A 20,031-nucleotide genomic window follows, 5' to 3' on the forward strand; every position below is an offset into this window, starting at 1 on the left:
ATGCCCCCTACAATACTAACAGGGTATTACATTTTGTTTTGTCACATCTCAATGGTTAGACAGCCAGGGGAGGCAGTGGGGGACAGTGGGAAGCCCTTTGCCATGTTGTGATGTGATTTTGAGGTCTTAATTGTTCCACCTTCAAGCAAGGGGAGAACCCATCACTATAGAAACAGTGCACATGAGCCCAGGGCTGAAGTGCTGATTGGTGGAGGACAGGATTCTAAACAGAGGCTAATCCGGATATTAAGTTGCAGAGAGGATGGCCTCAAAAGGGACATGTGACTCACACTCACAGGCATCCTCAACATCCTTGTGCTATAAACAGTACACAGTTGATTTAAACCATCAATAAATTATTAAGCTACTTTTTGGCATAGGTGCAGTTCATATGTATATAATGTGTGTGTGTGTGTGTGTGTGTGTGTGTGTGTGAGAGAGAGAGCACAATATATGGATGTCTGGCAGTATCTCTGAAATGTTCCATTACTGTTGAATTTTGTAAACACAGACCTTGCATTGTGACATGCATACAGGGGTGGACTGGGACCAGAAATTGGCCCCGGCATTTCTAACACACCAGCCCATTTCTTTCCGCGAGGCCCCCACACCAGCCCATTTTCTTCCCTGAGGCCCCCATTATTAGCCAGATAATGATAATTTTGTTCAAGAATCACTGGGCAGAAAATGGAGCAGCCCATCTGGCATTTGCCTGAAATGCCAGATGGCCAGTCCACCCCTGCATGCATAGGTATTACCATATACCCTATAATGTACCCAGATACTGAAGATGCGTCACTAATACTGTACATTATGAGGGAAATGATCATGAATGCATGAATGTAAATATTGATATTTAAAAAATATCTGCCTTCTGGACTGTAATTACATGTACAGTGTAACAGAAAATATGTTTATACATAGTAAAAATTAAACAATGTGCTACCAATTATAATTAAATTAATGTTGTCATGTTTATGGTGCAAGCCATTCATGTATATTTGGCAATGAAAAGTTATTGCACAATTGATTCATTATATACCAAAAGGATACATAAAATCGATAATGTACATTCAGTTGATTTAGTTGCTGACTTTTTCAGTTGTAAATATGTCTACAGAAAGATAGGCCTATAGTCTTATCACATAAGCAACAAAAGGAGAGACAAAATGAGATCATGTTTTAATTGAATGGCATTTGGTACAACATTGATAAATCCGGTGTGTGTTAATGATAAAGGTGTTATTTTTAGCCTGTACCCATGGTGCCTCTCCTCTCTGTGTCTCAGAGAGTTCTGTGCTGGTCGTCTCCTGGGCTCCCCCTGGGCACAGGACGTGTTCTCAGTCTGTCTCACACTGTTAATTTTTATCAAACACAGCCATCCCCCTGGGGCTTGATCATGCTAACAGGACAACTTGTGGGCCACTGGGGTTCTTTTGATGTCAGGTCTTGGCACGGACAATCTCTGTGCATACAGACTACAGTATGTACATAGGACTGGTCAACCACTTCTGCTCTGCTACCGCTCTGACCATTGTGACCCACATGGGTGACTGAATAGAGCAGCTGACAAACCCAAATCGAACAACAATCTGGGAATATGTACAACACCCTCCTCAATAGATAATAATATAATTGGAAAAAGCTATGGGCTCTGGTAGCTAGGTCATAAAGGAATCAACTGGTCAATATTCTTGAGCATTTTCTCCTTGCACATTCTGTAGGACATTTTAAAGGGGAGACCATTTGAAGCACAACCACTTCAGAGGGGGAGAAATCCATCAGGGTCTAAGCTGAGCCATGTAGAGAGGGAGGGAGAGCACCACAGAGACAGAGGAATGTGAATGAGAGACTATACAGTAGTCTGCCTTCCCTGCTTTAGATGTGCCACTTGATGATAATGCCATTGGACACTCCGGGCAATTTAAACATTCATGCATTGTCCAGTCAGGGCACTCTGAGTTGCTCTGTAATAAAGAAGATCTGACAGGCCTGAACAGGAAGGCCAGGGATCCTCTCTATCTCAAAAAGCTCTGTGTGGCTTGCCCAGATAAAATACAAGGTATTTCACTAGGGTAAATGGGAAAAGAATCACCTTATTTGTTTAGCAAAAAAGTACATATTTTCTTTACAGTAATATAGCCACTGTGGTATAAATTAGATTATTTATATCATTACAAGATTTTAGGCTGTTTGTGTGCTATTGACTGATTATGGCCAATCAGAAGACACACTATTGATTATATGAATATATACTTGTTATTAAACATCCAATGAGTGCTTCTGTGTGTCTCTTGTTTGTGGCTGTTAGCTGCAGGGCTGAACTGTTTGCTGTCCAGCAGTAAAAAATCAGGGAAAGCCCATGCATATCCTTGCTGCTCTGTGTGTGTGTGTGTTTGGTTTTACTATCCTTGTGGGGACCAAAAGTCCTCACAAGGAAAATTCGCCATTTCGCCGGGCCCCACAAGGAAACCAAACACACACACCAGAAGTTCCCACAAGAATAGTAAAGCAACAAAAATTTGACCAACTGGGGACATTTTGTTAGGCCCCACAAGGTCAAATGCTATTTCTAGGGGGTTTAGGGTTAAGGTTAGAATTAGTGTTAGGGTTAGAATTACGTTAAGGGTTAGGGTTAGAGTTAGGGTTAGGGTTTTTGGGTTAAGGTTAGGGTTAGGGTTAAGGTTAGGGTAAGGGTAAGAGTACGGGTTAGGTTTAGGGTTAGGGGTTAGGGAAAATTGGATTTTGACTGGTACTGAGTTGTGTGTCCCCACAAGGTTAGCTGTACAAGACTGTGTGTGTGTGTGTGTGTGTGGCACACAGGTTGTTGTGATGCGTATAGTGCAGTAGTGCAGTAGGTAGAGGGAAGGTGCATGCCTACTTCCCACCAGCTTGCAACCCTCTCGCTTATAGCTTGCTGACGCTGGCTAGCCCTAGTGGTAAACCGGGAAGCAGCTCTGCGCGTAAGCCTTCCCTTGCCAGTACACAGCCTCTCCTTCACCAAGACTCCTGCCAGGCCCCTCGTGGCAACACACGTTAACTGGGCATCCCCGTGGCCCCAGGCTAACTCAGGGGATGTTGGCGCTGCAGTGGTCCCCAGAGATGCGCTGCGCAGGCCCACGTTAGGTGGACACACCCTGGCATTGGCCAACCACTGTCCCGCTGCCTTTTGGGTAAGTCTGGGAAGACAAAGGCTAGGGGAGCTCACCCTGAGAGAAAAGCAACATGCTGGTGGCGCGCAACAGGTGGTCCTCCGACAGACTGAAGCTCTGGCAGCCTCCTGCAGCTGTGGGGAGGTACTGGTTGTCTTGGATTTTCTCCTTGCCACCGGAACCCATTTTCCAACAGCAAAGAAGTGATGTTGGGACAAGCGCATCCCCCACGTCACTCTAAATAATTTCAGCGAGCAGGTATCCGCTACTGCTCTTCAGTGAGTTCCACCTAGTTTTCCTGCGCCATTAAAGTCTACTGGCGATGGGGTGCTTGGTAACGGGGGCAGGACTGAATGATCTGGAAGCTCCTAGCCAGGCCCCTGCACAGTTGGGCTATTGGTCGTCAGGAGCTGGGATTTGAGTGGCAGCTGTTGCCGGCAGACCCCTGTACATCTGAGCAGCTGTTTTTAGGAACCACACTGCTCACCCCGGCTGGTGAAAGGCCTAGAAAATGTGGCCTAAACATTGCCCACTAACTCTCCTGGATACACTACCGCACCTATCAGGACATTCTGTTTCATTGGTCAAAAACTAAATAAGAATAAATATATCCCCTTATGACTTGCAACATGGAACATAAGGAATCTCTTGGACTGGAGCCATGGCGCCGACAGGCCCGAATGAAGGACTGCACTCATCGCAGCAGAGCTGAAGCGATATAACATCGACATCACTGCTCTCAGCGAGACCAGTGTCAGTTTGGCACCGATGTGGATGTGATGAGGAGTCAGGCGCAGGACACAGAGGTTTAGTCCAACAAACTTTACTATAGTAAAGTGAACAATAATCAATACACGACCTCGAAAATACAGAGGCGAGAACAGTACGCAACATGCGTAAAACAAAACATGTAGAGCGCAAAACACGCAGCTCAAACGACACGCGGACAACAACACACAATATAACTAACACAAAACAGGGAACTTATAGGACACGTAATTAGGACACAAACAGACACAGGTGTACCAGACAGACCAAAGCAATCAACACACGAAACATACAACGGTGGCAGCTAGTATTCCGGGGACGGCGAACGCCGAAGCCTGCCCGAACCAGGAGGAGGAGCAGCCTCGGCCGAAACCGTGACAACCAGACTCCTGGGTGAAGGGTTGCTCAGGGAGGAAGGAGAGGGCTATACCTTCTTCTGGAAGGAATACCCCCCAGAAGGGCAACATCTGCATGGTGTGGGCATGAAGAACTGCCTCCTGCCAAATCTCACAGAAACACCAATTGGCATAAGCAAAAGGCTAATGGCACTCCGCATTCCCCTCATTGAAGAGCAGCATGCCAATCTCTTCAGTGCTTTTGCACCAACTCTACCATCAGAAGATGATGCAAAATACCACTTTTATGAGATGCTGGACAGGACCCTCCACAGAGAACCCAAAAATGACAAAATCTTGTTATTGGGTGACTTCAAAGCAAGAGTGTGGAGAGATTGTGAGATATGGAGTGGAGTGATAGGACGGAACGGATTGAAATTGCTAAGCCTTTGTGCTGAACATGAACTCACCATCACCAACACCATGTTCCAAATTAAAAACAAATACAAAACCTCCTGGATGCACCCACGATCAAAGCACTGGCACCTCATAGACTACATGATTGTCAGGCACTCTGATATCAGGGATGTCCTCATTACGCGAGCCATGAGAGAAGCGGAGTGCTGGAAAGATCATCGGATGACCTTAACCAAGCTCAGAATGAAGGTTCGCCCAGCCATCCACCTCAAGAAGTCCACCAAAAACAGGCTGCACTGTGCTCAACTTCAGGAAACAGAGGCACGTAACAACCTATGTCGCTCTCTAGCAGAAAAACTAGAGATCATTGAGATTCTCATGAGTACGGAGGGTTCGATTGACAACAAATTGTCCTCCCTAAGCACATCACTCTATGTATGAGTCAGCAGCCCACTCTATTGGCTACTGCAGCAAGAAACATCCGGACTGGTTCGACAAAAACTCCACGTACAGTCGTCGTCAAAAGTTTTGAGAATGACACAAATACTAATTTTCACAAAGTCTCCTGCCTCAGTTTGGATGATGTCAATTTGCATATACTCCAGAATGTCATGAAGCGTGATCAGATGAATTGCAATTAATTGCAAAGTCCCTCTTTGCCATGAAAATGAACTTAATCCCAAAAAAACATTTCCACTGCATTTCAGCCCTACCACAAAAGGACCAGCTACCATAATGTCAGTGATTCTCTCGTTAACACAGGTGAGAGTGTTGGCGAGGACAAGGCTGGAGATCACTCTGTCATGCTGATGGAGTTAGAATAACAGACTGGAAGCTTTAAAAGGAGGGTGGTGCTTGAAATCATTGTTCTTCCTCTGTTAACCATGGTTACCTGCAAGGAAACACGCGCTGTCATCATTGCTTTGAACAAAAAGGGCTTCACAGGCAAGGATATTGCTGCTAGTAAGATTGCACCTAAATCAACCATTTATCGGATCAGAAAGAACTTCAAGGAGAGAGGTTAAATTGTTGTGAAGAAGGCGTCAGGGCGCCCAAGAAAGTCCAGCAAGCGCCAGGACCGTCTCCTAAAGTTGACAATGTAAAAAATAGTACCCTTGAATGAGTAGGTGTGTCCAAACTTTTGACTGGTGGTGCACATCTCCACCCTACTTGACAGCATACACAAGGTACAAAAAGCCACACTCAACAACCTCACTTCTGAGGTCCTCAAAAAGCAATGGCAAGAGCAGCGAAGGGAGGCACAGAGGGCTCTATGATATCTGCTAAATTAGTGGGGGATCTCCAAAACAGAAGAAATTCAATCTTGTGTGTACTGAAATGACATGCACAACTTTTATGATGCCCTGAAGACCACCCACGGCCCAAGAAGTTGCTCTCTCTGTCCCCTCAGAGGTGCAGGTTGGAAGTGCAGATAGGTCTACTCTCATAAAGGACCAAACTAAGATAGTCCAGAGGTGGGGTGAACCCTTTGAAGCCCTCTTAAACCAGTCAAACCCAGTTGACTACTCAGTTCTGGAGGAGCTCCCAATCCTGCTCACCATCCAGAGCCTTGATCTCCCACCCACCTTTTCTGAGGTCTGCACCACCATCAGGTCACTGAAGAACCACAAAAATCCTGGGCCTGACTCCATCCCTGCTGAGATCCTAAAACAGGGGGGCTATCTCTGTACCAGATTAGTTCAGCTGTTCATCTCTGAGATATGGAGACAAGAGAGCATCCCCCTTCAATGGAGGGATGCAAACATTGTCACCATATACAGAAACATGGGGGACAAATCAATCTGCGACAACAGCAGGGGCATATCCCTCCTCCCAGTTGCTGGCAAAGTCCTGGCGAGCGTCATGCTCCGCAGACTAATCGATACCATCACTGAAGACTTGCTACCGGAGTCCCAGTGCGGCTTCAAAAAGAACAGAAGCACGGTGGGCATGATCTTCAGTGCACGACAACTGCAGGAAAAGTGCCGTGAACAGATACAAGACCTGTTCATGGCCTTTGTGGGCCTCTAGTAATGCTGAAACACCAGCATTCTCTATCTCCGACTCATCACTTGCCATTGTACCACACTAAATATATTGGAAGCTTCCTCTCGGAAGACTGCAACATCGACCAGGATATCCAGATATCAAACAGGCCCCATCCTCCTTTGGATGGCTAAGGTAGAGGGTTTTTAACAACAGCAACCTGCGCCTATACACCAAAGTTGCAGTCTACCAGGCAGTGTGTTTATCTACTCTCCTTTATTGATGTGAAACATGGACAGTCTACAGTCCTCTGTAGCTCAGCTGGTAGAGCACGGCGCTTGTAACGCCAAGGTAGTGGGTTCGAACCCCGGGAACACCCATACACAAAAAAATTTATGCACGCATGACTGTAAGTCGCTTTGGATAAAAGCGTCTGCTAAATGGCATATTATTATTATTATTACAGTCAACACTTTCACATAAAATGCCTCCAACGCATTTTGAAAGTGACCTAGCAGGACTGTGTTCCGCACTCAGAGATCACACACCACCAGTTTAGATGGCTTGGCCATACCATCCGGATGCCAGAAGATCACCTACTGCGAAAGATGCTGTACGGACAGCTACAACTGGGCCGTCACTCTGCAGGTGGGCAGAAAAAGTGGCTAAAGGGCCAATTGAAGACATCACTGAAGATATGTGATGTGGTGTAAACCCTGCCTTCTTCCAGACTGTTGCTTCGGACCATTCCACCTGGCACGGCCTCTGCTATCAAGCGATGCAGTTGGCCGAGGAAAAAAGGACTGAACGTAGCCTGGCGAAGCGACAGAGAAGACATATGACCATGCCTGCACCGGCCTCAACGGGACAGGCCTTTGTGTGCTCTGTCTGTGGCAGACAGTGTGCATCCCGCATCAGATTATACAGTCATCAGCGAACCCACAAGCAGTAGTGGAAGTCATCATCGGATACGATGGACTACCTTAAGTAAAGTAAGTATGTGTGTGTGTGTATATGTGTGTGGGTCTGTGTGAGTGTGTGTGTGTGTGTGTATTTGTCTGAACATATGTGCGGGTGACTTTCTGGGTGTCAGTGTGTGTGTTTGTGTTTAATCAAGTGAAGTCCCCCTGCACCGGGGCTGCATCTGCCAGCCGACGCCACCTTCGTGATCGTTTGAACTTGCAGCCTTTTTTTAAAGAACCTCTCTCATTAGCAGCTGCTTATGTAATCAACATCCCACAGGTACCCAGCACTCTCCCTTGCCTGCCTCCTCCCGGAGGACCATATGGGAGCACTGACCTGATGAGCAGGCAGCTGGACATCCAGTGGGTAATGAACTCTGACTAAGGGCTCTCAGGCAGAGAGGGTGTGAGTGGGTCCTCAGAGCAAACAGCCCTAGACTGTGAAGGTCAGCTTTGAGACACACACACAATGTTCTACTATCCTTGTGGGGACCAAACAATTGATTCCCATTCAAAATCCAATTTTCCCTAATCCCTTATCCATAACCCTAACTCTTAACCTAACCCTAACTCTAACCTTAACCCTAAACCCCAAACTCCTAACCTTAACCCTAACCCTAAACCTAACCGCTAACCCTAATTCTACCCCTAAACCTAAACCTAAAATAGCCTTTTTCCTTGTGGGGATCAGCCAAATGTCCTAAATGTTCCTTGTTTTACTATCCTTGTGAGGACTTCTGATGTGAGTGTGTGTGTGTGTGTGTGTGTGTTTCTGCCACATGGTGTGATTTTATTAGACAGCAAAGCTAGTGACTCATTTGACACACGCCTCTCATAGAGGATCCCTTTACAAAGTGCAGGCGTAGAGAAGTTATGAAATATGCCACGCTAGCTTCACCCTCATGTGGACGCTAACAAGCAAGCTGGGTAGTTCTAGATATCAACATCCCCCGCCCACTTTGCTTCTCTTCCATTGGAAATGTATGACTTTCTGTAGTTACATTGCCCACATCGTCTTCAGTTAAGAGGCACTGTTAACTTCCGCGATACAGATTGAATAGAACCCCAAGCTTGGATTAAAATTTATAGTCCAACTATCATGTGGTGTGGTATTCCCAGACAACCCACTGGGCACACACTGGTTGAATCAACGTTGTTTCCACGTAATTTCAATGAAATCTGAAACGTTGAACCAACGTAGATTAGTCGTTGAATTGACGTCTGTGCCCAGTGGGAAGTGCCCTTTCCGTAATGTGATTAGATCCCATAACAATGCTTTATCGTGACAAACAACATTAGACCAGAGGTAACTGTGTTTGGTCCGTGTCTGTGGCAAATGATGGCTCTACGGGGGCGGTCGACACGGACTCACTTGTCTTGTTTACCTCTGCCGTCTGGCTTCACCCTGATCGAGTTACAACGCTGCTGCTGCTGTGTCCCACATTGTGTCTGATGGATCTGGGCTCTGATGGCGAGAGGCAACCTGTCTGAACCTGTCTGAACTGGGTAGAGGGTGAGACAGGAGCCCTAAAGTCCAATTGGATTTGCTGATAATAGAATATGTGATTGATATTGGTTTGTCCTGAGCTAGGATATGTATGGGTGGTTCCCCATACAGTCTTTGGCTTTAACAGATCCTCTTGCAGTCATTTAGTTTTCCCACAGACCTTAGTCAAGATATACTGTAGTTACTGTGCAGATGTACAATCATATCACACTCTGCTCTCTGTAGAGATGACAAAGAGACAATGAGACATACTGTATATTTAGAAAATGTGGCTTGATTTTATTATTTTTGTCAGGCTTGCAACCAAGCAACTGAAAATAACGATATAGAACATGAGCATCACCAAGTGAACAAGTCTGAGCTTCAGCATACAGCATTCTCCATCCATCCACTCCAGTCATCTGCAGTGCTGATAGATATTCTCTTCATCTAGTTTGACCTCTGATGCTGCACACAGCATGTTGGGCACCTAAACTGTTATTTACTGTACTGTTATTCCCCTGTATCTGCACACCTGCCCAACCTGTACTCACCTATCCCTCTCATTGCACTAAAGAGTAGTATAGATATATAAAGTTTAGATGGTGCTGAAGATGATTACGTCAGAAGCAGAGTCTTAAGACGGCGAGAGTCAGTTTATGCAGGAGTCAACTTCCTGATGTTTATGGTCAGGCAGGCAGGCATTAAGCAGATGCACGCTGGTCCTGAGGTGGACTGGGTCCTGGAAGAGCTCGTGTGAGGTGGGCAGGTGGGCAGGTCACATGGGGTAGAACTGTGAGGCGGCCTCTGATGACTGGATCTCCACCTGGGCCATCTTGAACTGGGTGCACTGCAGCCACTTGCGCAGGGCAAAGGGCAGGGCCCCGGCTGCCTGGCCCTGCAGACACTGGTGGTTCACCCTGTTCTGGATGGCCTGCAGCCGCAGCTGGAGCCCTGCAGACAGGTGCTGCATGGGACAGGGGGAGAGTTTTTTCACTGGAAAATCCAAGCATCTATATACATATACGAACATAAACAGATCATTTTTGAATTGCAATTTAATTCTTACCTTTAGGTTGGATTGAATCATGGGCAACCACATAGGTATTAACTGATGGAGAGAATATGCTAATTTTTAGTTGAAATAGAAAGCAACATGAAGTGTAAAATCAAGTGTTTGTGGAACATTTTGAATGGCCCCCTTACCTTCACAAAGATGGTTGAGTTGCATTCTTGTAGAGCCTCCATCAGGCTAATGACATGTAGACACACCATCTCCACCATCTTGGAAAGTTGAAGAGAACACGTTTTTATTACTGCAAGGGATCATAACTTGACTTATGATTAACCCATCCAAATATGAAACAAAATATATCGTCTTAGGCCGGGATTCAATACGACCGCGGATTTGAACAATGCGCCATTTAAAGGTTATTTCCAATAGAGCCACCGTTTACCGTGAATATGGTCTCTGTGAATGCAGGAACATTTCCTTTAAAACGTGCATTGTGGACAAAGCACGACCAGATTGAATCTCGGCCTTAAAAAAACAGCAATGTCCTGTCAGACATAACAAGGATATGTTGGTGCTTTAACCAACTCATCTGTCACATTCACGACAACAGTCAGAGTAGTATTTCACACTTAACTTATTTCACACATCTCCAAGCACATCCTCTTTCCAGCCCACCCCCTCTTGAAGCTGATGGAGAGATAAGCATGTGGATCTTCCTTACCACTTTGTTGTGGGCCATGAGCTGCAAGATGCTGGGTGTGACGCGGCTCCAGAACTCCAGGCCGGTCAGTATGGCATTGGAAGAGAACTCTGTCTGGTTCTGGTTTTGCAGGGCCGAGGCGGCCGCCGCCTGCTCACAGTAGATGGTCCACAGCTGGGCAAACATGAAGGCATGGAACAGGGAGCACATGTGCAGCACTGACGTCTGCAGACAGAGGAGGGAAGGAAGAGAGAGGTCTTTATCTTATCCTAGACTTTGGTTGAGGGAAGATATGTGAAATCTACATAGGTCTACGTAGCATTTTCTTCATTATTTATGCATATAGCATTTAGCATTTGCGTTATGAAAGGAACTAGACACGGACATGAATGATCCATTGGTAGTTTGTTGTAACCAAGTATTGGTGGTAAACCGTGTGTTATTGGATGCTAGCATGCTAGTTAGCTATGGCGTCATAGGATACGGTGCCCTGGGCGGTTTTCACAGAAGAATACTGTACCAAGTTAGCTAGCTGAATAAACTAAGTTAGTCTATTCCTGGAAACATTGAACTACTGTAGATTACAGTAATTATAATTTCTAAAGTGGAAGTTGGAAGAGTTGTATTTGAGTGTTTTAGTGAAAGGTTAGTGAGGGAGGCCTCGTTTCCCCAGATGTTTAGTTAATTTCATTCAGATCTCCTTTGCATTAGTGTAGCCTTTTCTGTAGCCTGTCAACTATGTGTCTGTCTATCCCTGTTCTCTCCTCTCCGCACAGGCCATACAAACGCCTCACACCGCGTGGCTGCTGTCTCTCTAACCTGGTGGTCCCTGCACGCACGACCCACGTGGAGTTCCAGGTCTCCGGCAGCCTCTGGAACTGCCGTTCTGCGGCCAACAAGGCAGAGTTCATCTCCGCCTATGCTACCCTCCAGTCCCTCGACTTCTTGGCGCTGACGGAAACATGGATTACCACAGAAAACACTGCTACTCCTACTGCTCTCTCCTCGTCTGACCATGTGTTCTCACATACACCGAGAGCATCTGGTCAGTGGGGCGGTGGCACAGGAATCCTCATCTCTCCCAAGTGGACATTCACTCTTTCTCCCCTGACCCATCTGTCTATCTCCTCATTTGAATTCCATGCTGTCACAGTCACTAGCCCATTCAAGCTTAACATCCTTATCATTTATCGCCCTCCAGGTTCCCTTGGAGAGTTCATCAATGAGCTTGACGCCTTGATACGTTCCTTTCCTGAGGATGGCTCACCCCTCACAGTTCTGGGTGACTTTAACCTCCCTACGTCTACCTTTGACTCATTTCTCTGCCTCCTTCTTTCCACTCCTCTCCTCTTTTGACCTCACCCTCTCACCGTCTCCCCCTACTCACAAGGCAGGCAATACGCTTGACCTCATCTTTACTAGATGCTGTTCTTCTACTAATCTCACTGCAACTCCCCTCCAAGTCTCCGACCACTACTTTGTATCCTTTTCTCTCTCCCTCTCCTCCAACACTACTCACTCTGCCCCTACTCAGACGGTAATGCGCCGTCGCGACCTTCGCTCTCTCTCTCCCGCTACTCTCTCCTCTTCCATCCTATCATCTCTTCCCTCTGCTCAATCCTTCTCCCTCCAATCTCCTGATTCTGCCTCCTCAACCCTCCTCTCCTCCCTTTCTGCATCTTTTGACTCTCTATGTCCCCTATCCTCCCGGCCGGCTCGGTCCTCCACTCCTGCTCCGTGGCTTGACGACTCATTGCGAGCTCACAGAACAGGGCTCCGGCAGCCGAGCGCAATGGAGGAAAACTAGACTCCCTGCCGACCTGTCATCTTTTCACTCCCTCCTCTCTACATTTTCTTCCTCTGTTTCTGCTGCTAAAGCCACTTTCTACCACTCTAAATTTCAAGCCTCTGCCTCTAACCCTAGGAAGCGCTTTGCCACCTTCTCCTCCCTGCTGAATCCTCCTCCTCCTCCCCCTCCCTCCTCCCTCTCTGTGGATGACTTCGTCAACCATTTTGAAAAGAAGGTTGACGACATCCGATCCTCATTTATTAAGTCAAATGAAACCGCTGGTCCTGCTCACACTGCCCTACCCTATGGTTTGACTTCTTTCTCCCCTCTCTCTCCAGATGAAATCTTGCGACTTGTGACGGCCGGCCGCCCAACAACCTGCCCGCTTGACCCTCTCCCCTCCTCTCTTCTCCAGACCATTTCCAGAGACCTTCTCCCTTACCTCACCTCGCTCATCAACTCATCCTTGACCATCTGTCCCTTCCGTCTTCAAGAGAGCGAGAGTTGCACCCCTTCTCAAAAAATCTACACTCGATCCCTCCGATGTCAACAACTACAGACCAGTATCCCTTCTTTCTTTTCTCTCCAAAACTCTTGAGCGTGCCTTCTTTAGCCAACTCTCTTGTTATCTCTCTCAGAATGACCTTCTTGATCCAAACCAATCATGTTTCAAGACTGGTCATTCAACTGAGACTGCTCTTCTCTGTGTCACGGAGGCTCTCCGCACTGCTAAAGCTAACTCTCTCTCCTCTGCTCTCATCCTTCTAGACCTATCTGCTGCCTTTGATACTGTGAACCATCAGATCCTCCTCTCCACCCTCTCCGAGTTGGGCATCTCCGGCGCGGCTCACTCTTGGATTGCGCGTCCTACCTCACAGGTCGCTCCTACCAGGTGGCGTGGCGAGAATCTGTCTCCGCACCACGTGCTCTCACCACTGAGGTCCCCCAGGGCTCAGTTCTAGGCCCTCTCCTATTCTCTCTATACACCAAGTCACTTGGCTCTGTCATATCCTCACATGGTCTCTCCTATCATTGCTACGCAGACGACACACAATTAATCTTCTCCTTTCCCCCTTCTGATAACCAGGTGGCGAATCGCATCTCTGCATGTCTGGCAGACATATCAGCGTGGATGACGGATCACCACCTCAAGCTGAACCTCGGCAAGACGGAGCTGCTCTTCCTCCCGGGGAAGGACTGCCTGCTCCATGATCTCGCCATCACGGTTGACAACTCCGTTGTGTCCTCCTCCCAGAGTGCAAAGAACCTTGGCGTGACCCTGGACAACACCCTGTCGTTCTCCGCTAACATCAAAGCGTGACCTGATCCTGTAGGTTCATGCTCTACAACATTTGCAGAGTACGACCCTACCTTACACAGGAAGCGGCACAGGTCCTAATCCAGGCACTTGTCATCTCCCGTCTGGATTACTGCAACTCGCTGTTGTCTGGGCTCCCTGCCTGTGCCATTAAACCCCTACAACTAATCCAGAACGCTGCAGCCCGTCTGGTGTTCAACCTTCCCAAGTTCTCTCACGTCACCCCGCTCCTCCGCACACTCCACTGGCTTCCAGTTGAAGCCTGCATCTGCTACAAGACCATGTTGCTTGCCTACGGAGCTGTGAGGGGAACGGCACCTCCGTACCTTCAGGATCTGATCAGTCCCTACACCCAAACGAGGGCATTGCGTTCATCCACCTCTGGCCTGCTGGCCCCCCTACCTCTGCGGAAGCACAGTTCCCGCTCAGCCCAGTCAAAACTGTTCGCTGCTCTGGCACCCCAATGGTGGAAAAAGCTCCCTCACGACGCCAGGACAGAGGAGTCACTCCCCACCTTCCGGAGACACTTGAAACCCCACCTCCTTTAAGGAATACCTGTGATAGGATAAAAGTAATCATTCTACCCTCCCCCTACCCCACCCCCCCAAAAAAAATAAAGTGGTTGTCCCACTGGCTATCATAAGGTGAATGCACCAATTTGTAAGTCGCTCTGGATAAGAGCGTCTGCTAAATGACGAAAATATAAAATGTAAATGTAGACATTTTCCTGACCTTGGATTGCTCAGGGAAGCCGATGAGGATGACGATGAGGTGGTCAGCGATGTGTGAGCCAGCGTCCAGGGGGATGGGCATACAGCAGGTGGAGCCCTGGTGCAGGGCATAGTGGGTCAGGGAGCCCAGGAGCAGCCAGGACAGCTGGCGGATGTGGGACACACACTCTATGAACTCCTTAGGTCTGAGGAGGAGACAAAGGTTAAACGCTTTTTGAACAAACATTACAGTGTTATTAGACTCACCATTAATTCTAATAAAAGCACTTCTTGTAATATGTTCATGGTTATAGACAGTGAGATCACTGAAAGTGACATCTGTGCTGTAACTGTCGGTGCCTCTCACCCCTGCTGCATGGTGGACGGGGGATGGTAGAGCCAGGGAAGATAACGGATCACTGCCTTGTTGTCACGGTGATTGCCTTTGCTGATCTCCATGGCAGCCAGCTGTGCCAGGCCCACTTTCAGGTTCCCTCCGAACGTGTCCTCATGCAGCGGCTGACAACACGCCTTCATATGGTTCTGGACAGAGTCACATGATCACAGGACAGGTCACATGACTACAACCCTGTGTTTTCCCTGATCACTTGACCAGGAGAAACTCAGGACCCTCCACATGACAATATGGTTAGAGATGAGACTTATGTAAGATGGGTGGATGATTTAAGACAGAGTAAGGAGGAAACTCACTTTCAGTTTGGTCAGTGTGTGCATATCTGCTATGAAGTCTAGAAGCTCACTGATGTATTGCCTCATGCATTCCATTGCTGCTGTCGTGCACTGAAAAAGACAGAGAGAATAGTGCAACAATCAAACAACCCATATCTTTATTTCATATGATTTCATTAGGTCATCATAAAGGAACCCAGATAACCAATGTACTGTATTATGTACTGTCTTACCCCTGGAAGTGATGAGATCATGTGCTTTGAGAGAATAGTAGACTCTGCTAGCCTTGTACCAATATCTGAACAAACAAACTGACAACATACACACATAGGATGTAGTTAACATAAATAAATATGTAAAGTCATCTTTTGGGTTTAAGTCTTTTCCACAAGTAGTTTTGATTGTGCTACTGTTTACCTGGACCAGCAGTAGCAAGTTAGTATCGGGTAGAGGAGACTTGAACTTCAGAGCCTGCAGAAGCTCCAGCACCACAATACGAGACATATAGAACTTATCTCTCTCCTGGGCAAAAAGAGATGAATACACAAAATAACTCAGGATGAGGACAAATGAGGACGGTGGAAAGAGAATATAGAAAACAACTGTGTAAAATGTTGTAATGATTTTAGAGGAACCAAGTGAGATAAGCTCTTAGGCATACTGGGGGAAAAAGGTTTTCCTGGTGGATGTTTTCTCACTGTCTTATTTAATATTGCAGGGCTGTGTACTGTATCTCTCTCCCTCTCCAGTGCTCATACAGTGTTGCCTGTGTGTGTGTACTGGAGTATAAAGGTTGTCTGTGGTCTGAATAGAGACAGAGAGACAGAGGATCTGATTAGCATGGCACCCAGTCCAGATCTCCTCTCTCCCAGGGGCCCAGTTCAGATTAGGCTGTCAGCCTGGGGAGCCACCGCTCTCTCTCTGTTAAATCATCCCCTCAATACAAAGCCCTGCGTGCTTACCAACCTCTCTCTCTCTCTCTCTCTCTCTCTCTCTCTCTCTCTCTCTCTCTCTCATCATGTCTACAACACTGTTGTTTCACACACGTTTTCAGTAGGTAAACTTATGGCATAGCATACAGTAGTTACCGTATTATCACTTTATTATCTACATTGGTAGGTATATTACAGAATAAACAATTAGGGGTCATTTTTGTTCAAATGTTCTATGTATAGTGCATCTGTATGTCTACAATACCCCAAGCACTGAAAAATCCTCCTTAAACTTGTATTTGAGAAAGCTCACCTCATAAGACTAACTGCACAGGAAACATGTATATAGACATAATCAGTCATGTTGACTCGCGTTTGGAGAAATGGATGTTATATAGCGGGGATTAAGCAGGCTAGAGGAAATCAATAGAGCTGGAGACATAAAGCATGGCGCTGTGACAGCAGTAGCGGGGTGAGGATCCATCCGTCCTGCAGCAGGAGACAGCCCAGGCCCCAGCTCTAACAGAGGGAGGCTTCCCCTCATGCACACCATATATCCTCAGCCCAGAGCCCCAACTAACCATGTAAATCAATACTGGCTGATTGTCTACTTAATCATCTGTGACACACAGCCACCTTGCTGTCTAGCAGGAGAGGCTGGGGATAAGTATTATCACCAATAACTACAGTATACAGAGGTATGCAGACATGGTTTCATATTTAACAATGTGGGACAAAGTAATATTTCTGTATCGCTTTTCAAATTGGACCTTTCACATGAGATCATTGCAATGCTACCATTTCTTTATTATTATTTTTTTTTTTACAAACATAATAAACAAATATACTAGCAAATGTAAGCTAAACTGTACATATCTACCTTGTTGAAGGCTTTGTAACAGAGGCCACACAGCTCCACCAGGTAAGAGAGGCTGAACACTCCATACTGGATGACAAAGCTCAGCAGTTTGGAGAAGGGCTCCAGTAAGCTCTGAGGAAGAGGAGGAAAATACATAGTTAAGGCTGGGTCCATGCCTGGTGGGTGGCTGAGTGGATCTTAACACAACAGGGATTTTGTAAGACTTCCTGCTTATTCCAAATGAGTAAGATTTATGGGGTCGGGGTCTGGGCCTGGTCCCAGTTGAGATGTTGTGGCGGGTCTTGGGGCGAGCGGTTCGTGCTTGGGGGCCCGCGCGTCGCTGGGTTGAAGCTGTTCTGCGTGGGGGAGTGGGCCGGGGTTCCTCCGCAGCGGCGTGGGGGACTGATCGGCAGCTGCAGGGGGCGTTTGGTTGGGGTCATTGCGGCTGGGTGTGGCACGGCCAGTTGTTGAGTGTGGGGGGGGGTTGCTTTTTCGCACGGGGGAATTGGGTGTTGCATGGCTTTGTTTGTGAAATGGATGGAGTAGATGTGTGGTTGTTGTGTTGTTTGTTCACTTATGTTCCCTTTGTCTAGTGTTGGGTTTTGGTTGGGGATCTGGTGGCATTCAGTGTCGCAGGTGTGCGGAGGTGGAGAGGATTGGAAGGGGGGCAGGTGCTTTTTCATAGCACTGTATCTGTATGTATGTATGTGTGTATGTATGTGTGTATATGTGTATTTATATTTATATATATATGTATGTATATGTATGTGTATGTATATACAGTGAGGAAAAAAAGTATTTGATCCCCTGCTGATTTTGTACGTTTGCCCACTGACAAAGAAATGATCAGTCTATAATTTTAATGGTAGGTTTATTTGAACAGTGAGAGACACAATAACAACAAACAAATCCAGAAAAACGCTTGTCAAAAATGTTATGAATTGATTTGCATTTTAATGAGAGAAATAAGTATTTGACCCCCTCTCAATCAGAAAGATTTCTGGCTCCCAGGTGTCTTTTATACAGGTAACGAGCTGAGATTAGGAGCACACTCTTAAAGGGAGTGCTCCTATTCTCAGTTTGTTACCTGTATAAAAGACACCTGTCCACAGAAACAATCAATCAATCAGATTCCAAACTCTCCACCATGGCCAATACCAAAGAGCTCTCCAAAGATGTCAGGGACAAGATTGTAGACCTACACAAGGCTGGAATGGGCTACAAGACCATCGCCAAGCAGCTTGGTGAGAAGGTGACAACAGTTGGTGCGATTATTCGCAAATGGAAGAAACAAAAAATAACTGTCAATCTCCCTCGGCCTGGGGCTCCATGCAAGATCTCACCTCGTGGAGTTGCAATGATCATGAGAACGGTGAGGAATCAGCCCAGAACTACACAGGAGGATCTTGTCAATGATCTCAAGGCAGCTGGGACCATAGTCACCAAGAAAACAATTGGTAACACACTACGCCATGAAGGACTGAAATCCTGCAGCGCCCGCAAGGTCCCCCTGCTCAAGAAAGCACATATACAGGTCCGTCTGAAGTTTTCCAATGAACATCTGAATGATTCAGAGGAGAACTGGGTGAAAGTGTTGTGGTCAGATGAGACCAAAATCGAGCTCTTTGGCATCAACTCAACTCGCCGTGTTTGGAGGAGGAGGAATGCTGCCTATGACCCCAAGAACACCATCCCCACCGTCAAACATGGAGGTGGAAACATTATGCTTTGGGGGTGTTTTTCTGCTAAGGGGACAGGACAACTTCACCGCATCAAAGGGACGATGGACGGGGCCATGTACCATCAAATCTTGGGTGAGAACCTCCTTCCCTCAAACTAGGGCATTGAAAATGGGTCGTGGATGGGTATTCCAGCATGACAATGACCCAAAACACACGGCCAAGGCAACAAAGGAGTGGCTCAAGAAGAAGCACATTAAGGTCCTGGAGTGGCCTAGCCAGTCTCCAGACCTTAATCCCATAGAAAATCTGTGGAGGGAGCTGAAGGTTCGAGTTGCCAAACGTCAGCCTCGAAACCATAATGACTTGGAGAAGATCTGCAAAGAGGAGTGGGACAAAATCCCTCCTGAGATGTGTGCAAACCTGGGGGCCAACTACAAGAAACGTCTGACCTCTGTGATTGCCAACAAGGGTTTTGCCACCAAGTACTAAGTCATGTTTTGCAGAAGGGTCAAATACTTATTTCCCTCATTAAAATGCAAATCAATTAATAACATTTTTGACATGCGTTTTTCTGGATTTTTTTACTGTTATTCTGTCTCTCACTGTTCAAATAAACCTACCATTAAAATTATAGACTGATCATTTCTTTGTTAGTGGGCAAACGTACAAAATCAGCAGGGGATCAAATACTTTTTTCCCTCACTGTATATATATATATATATATATATATATATATATATATATATATATATATATATATATATATATATATATATATAAACATGGGGGATTGGAAGTGATGCAGACAATTACATTGATGGAAGTTACAATATATCTGCAATATTAAGCTGATCTACCCCCCCCCCTTAAAAAAAAAATATACATATGTAAAAAAAAGACATGAGTTCATTCATGCAAATGACAGTCTACGTGAATGAGCTGTTCACTGAACAAGATCTGACATAACTGAATGCTATCAGATGTAAGTCCTTTGATTTAAAGAGTCAGAATGTAAACAATCATATAACCTGCTCAGGGCCTTATCAGAGAAGGGCTGGGATAGTGTGATTTATGACACTCAATTGAAGACTGCGCTTACCATTTGGTTAGCAGGCCTAATGTATTTTAAAGCACACACAGACAGACTCACCCGGGTTGCACTTGTGGTGGGGATCTTCAACAGGCAAATTATGATCCTCAAACTGGAGTCCAGGGGACACTGTTAAAGAG

General features: G+C 46.4%; 1 protein-coding gene across 1 annotated transcript in view; it reads right to left on the reverse strand.

Moving 5' to 3' along the window:
- Positions 1–9,884: 9,884 nt before the first annotated feature.
- Positions 9,885–20,031, reverse strand: part of LOC311145367 (protein unc-79 homolog) — a gene marked incomplete at both ends in the record, with an annotated part of 53,853 nt that continues 43,706 nt past the window's right edge. Inside the window, 11 exons of the mRNA XM_084181588.1 lie at positions 9,885–10,073; positions 10,176–10,217; positions 10,313–10,390; positions 10,843–11,046; positions 14,661–14,844; positions 15,006–15,181; positions 15,350–15,439; positions 15,562–15,639; positions 15,746–15,850; positions 17,141–17,251; positions 19,952–20,020. Of these exons, the coding sequence (XP_084037714.1) occupies positions 9,885–10,073; positions 10,176–10,217; positions 10,313–10,390; positions 10,843–11,046; positions 14,661–14,844; positions 15,006–15,181; positions 15,350–15,439; positions 15,562–15,639; positions 15,746–15,850; positions 17,141–17,251; positions 19,952–20,020 (1,326 nt within the window). The remainder of the gene's footprint in view (positions 10,074–10,175; positions 10,218–10,312; positions 10,391–10,842; positions 11,047–14,660; positions 14,845–15,005; positions 15,182–15,349; positions 15,440–15,561; positions 15,640–15,745; positions 15,851–17,140; positions 17,252–19,951; positions 20,021–20,031) is intronic.

The sequence above is a fragment of the Coregonus lavaretus genome, assembly GCF_964263955.1.
Source record: "Coregonus lavaretus genome assembly, chromosome: 18".
NCBI lineage: Eukaryota > Metazoa > Chordata > Actinopteri > Salmoniformes > Salmonidae > Coregonus > Coregonus lavaretus.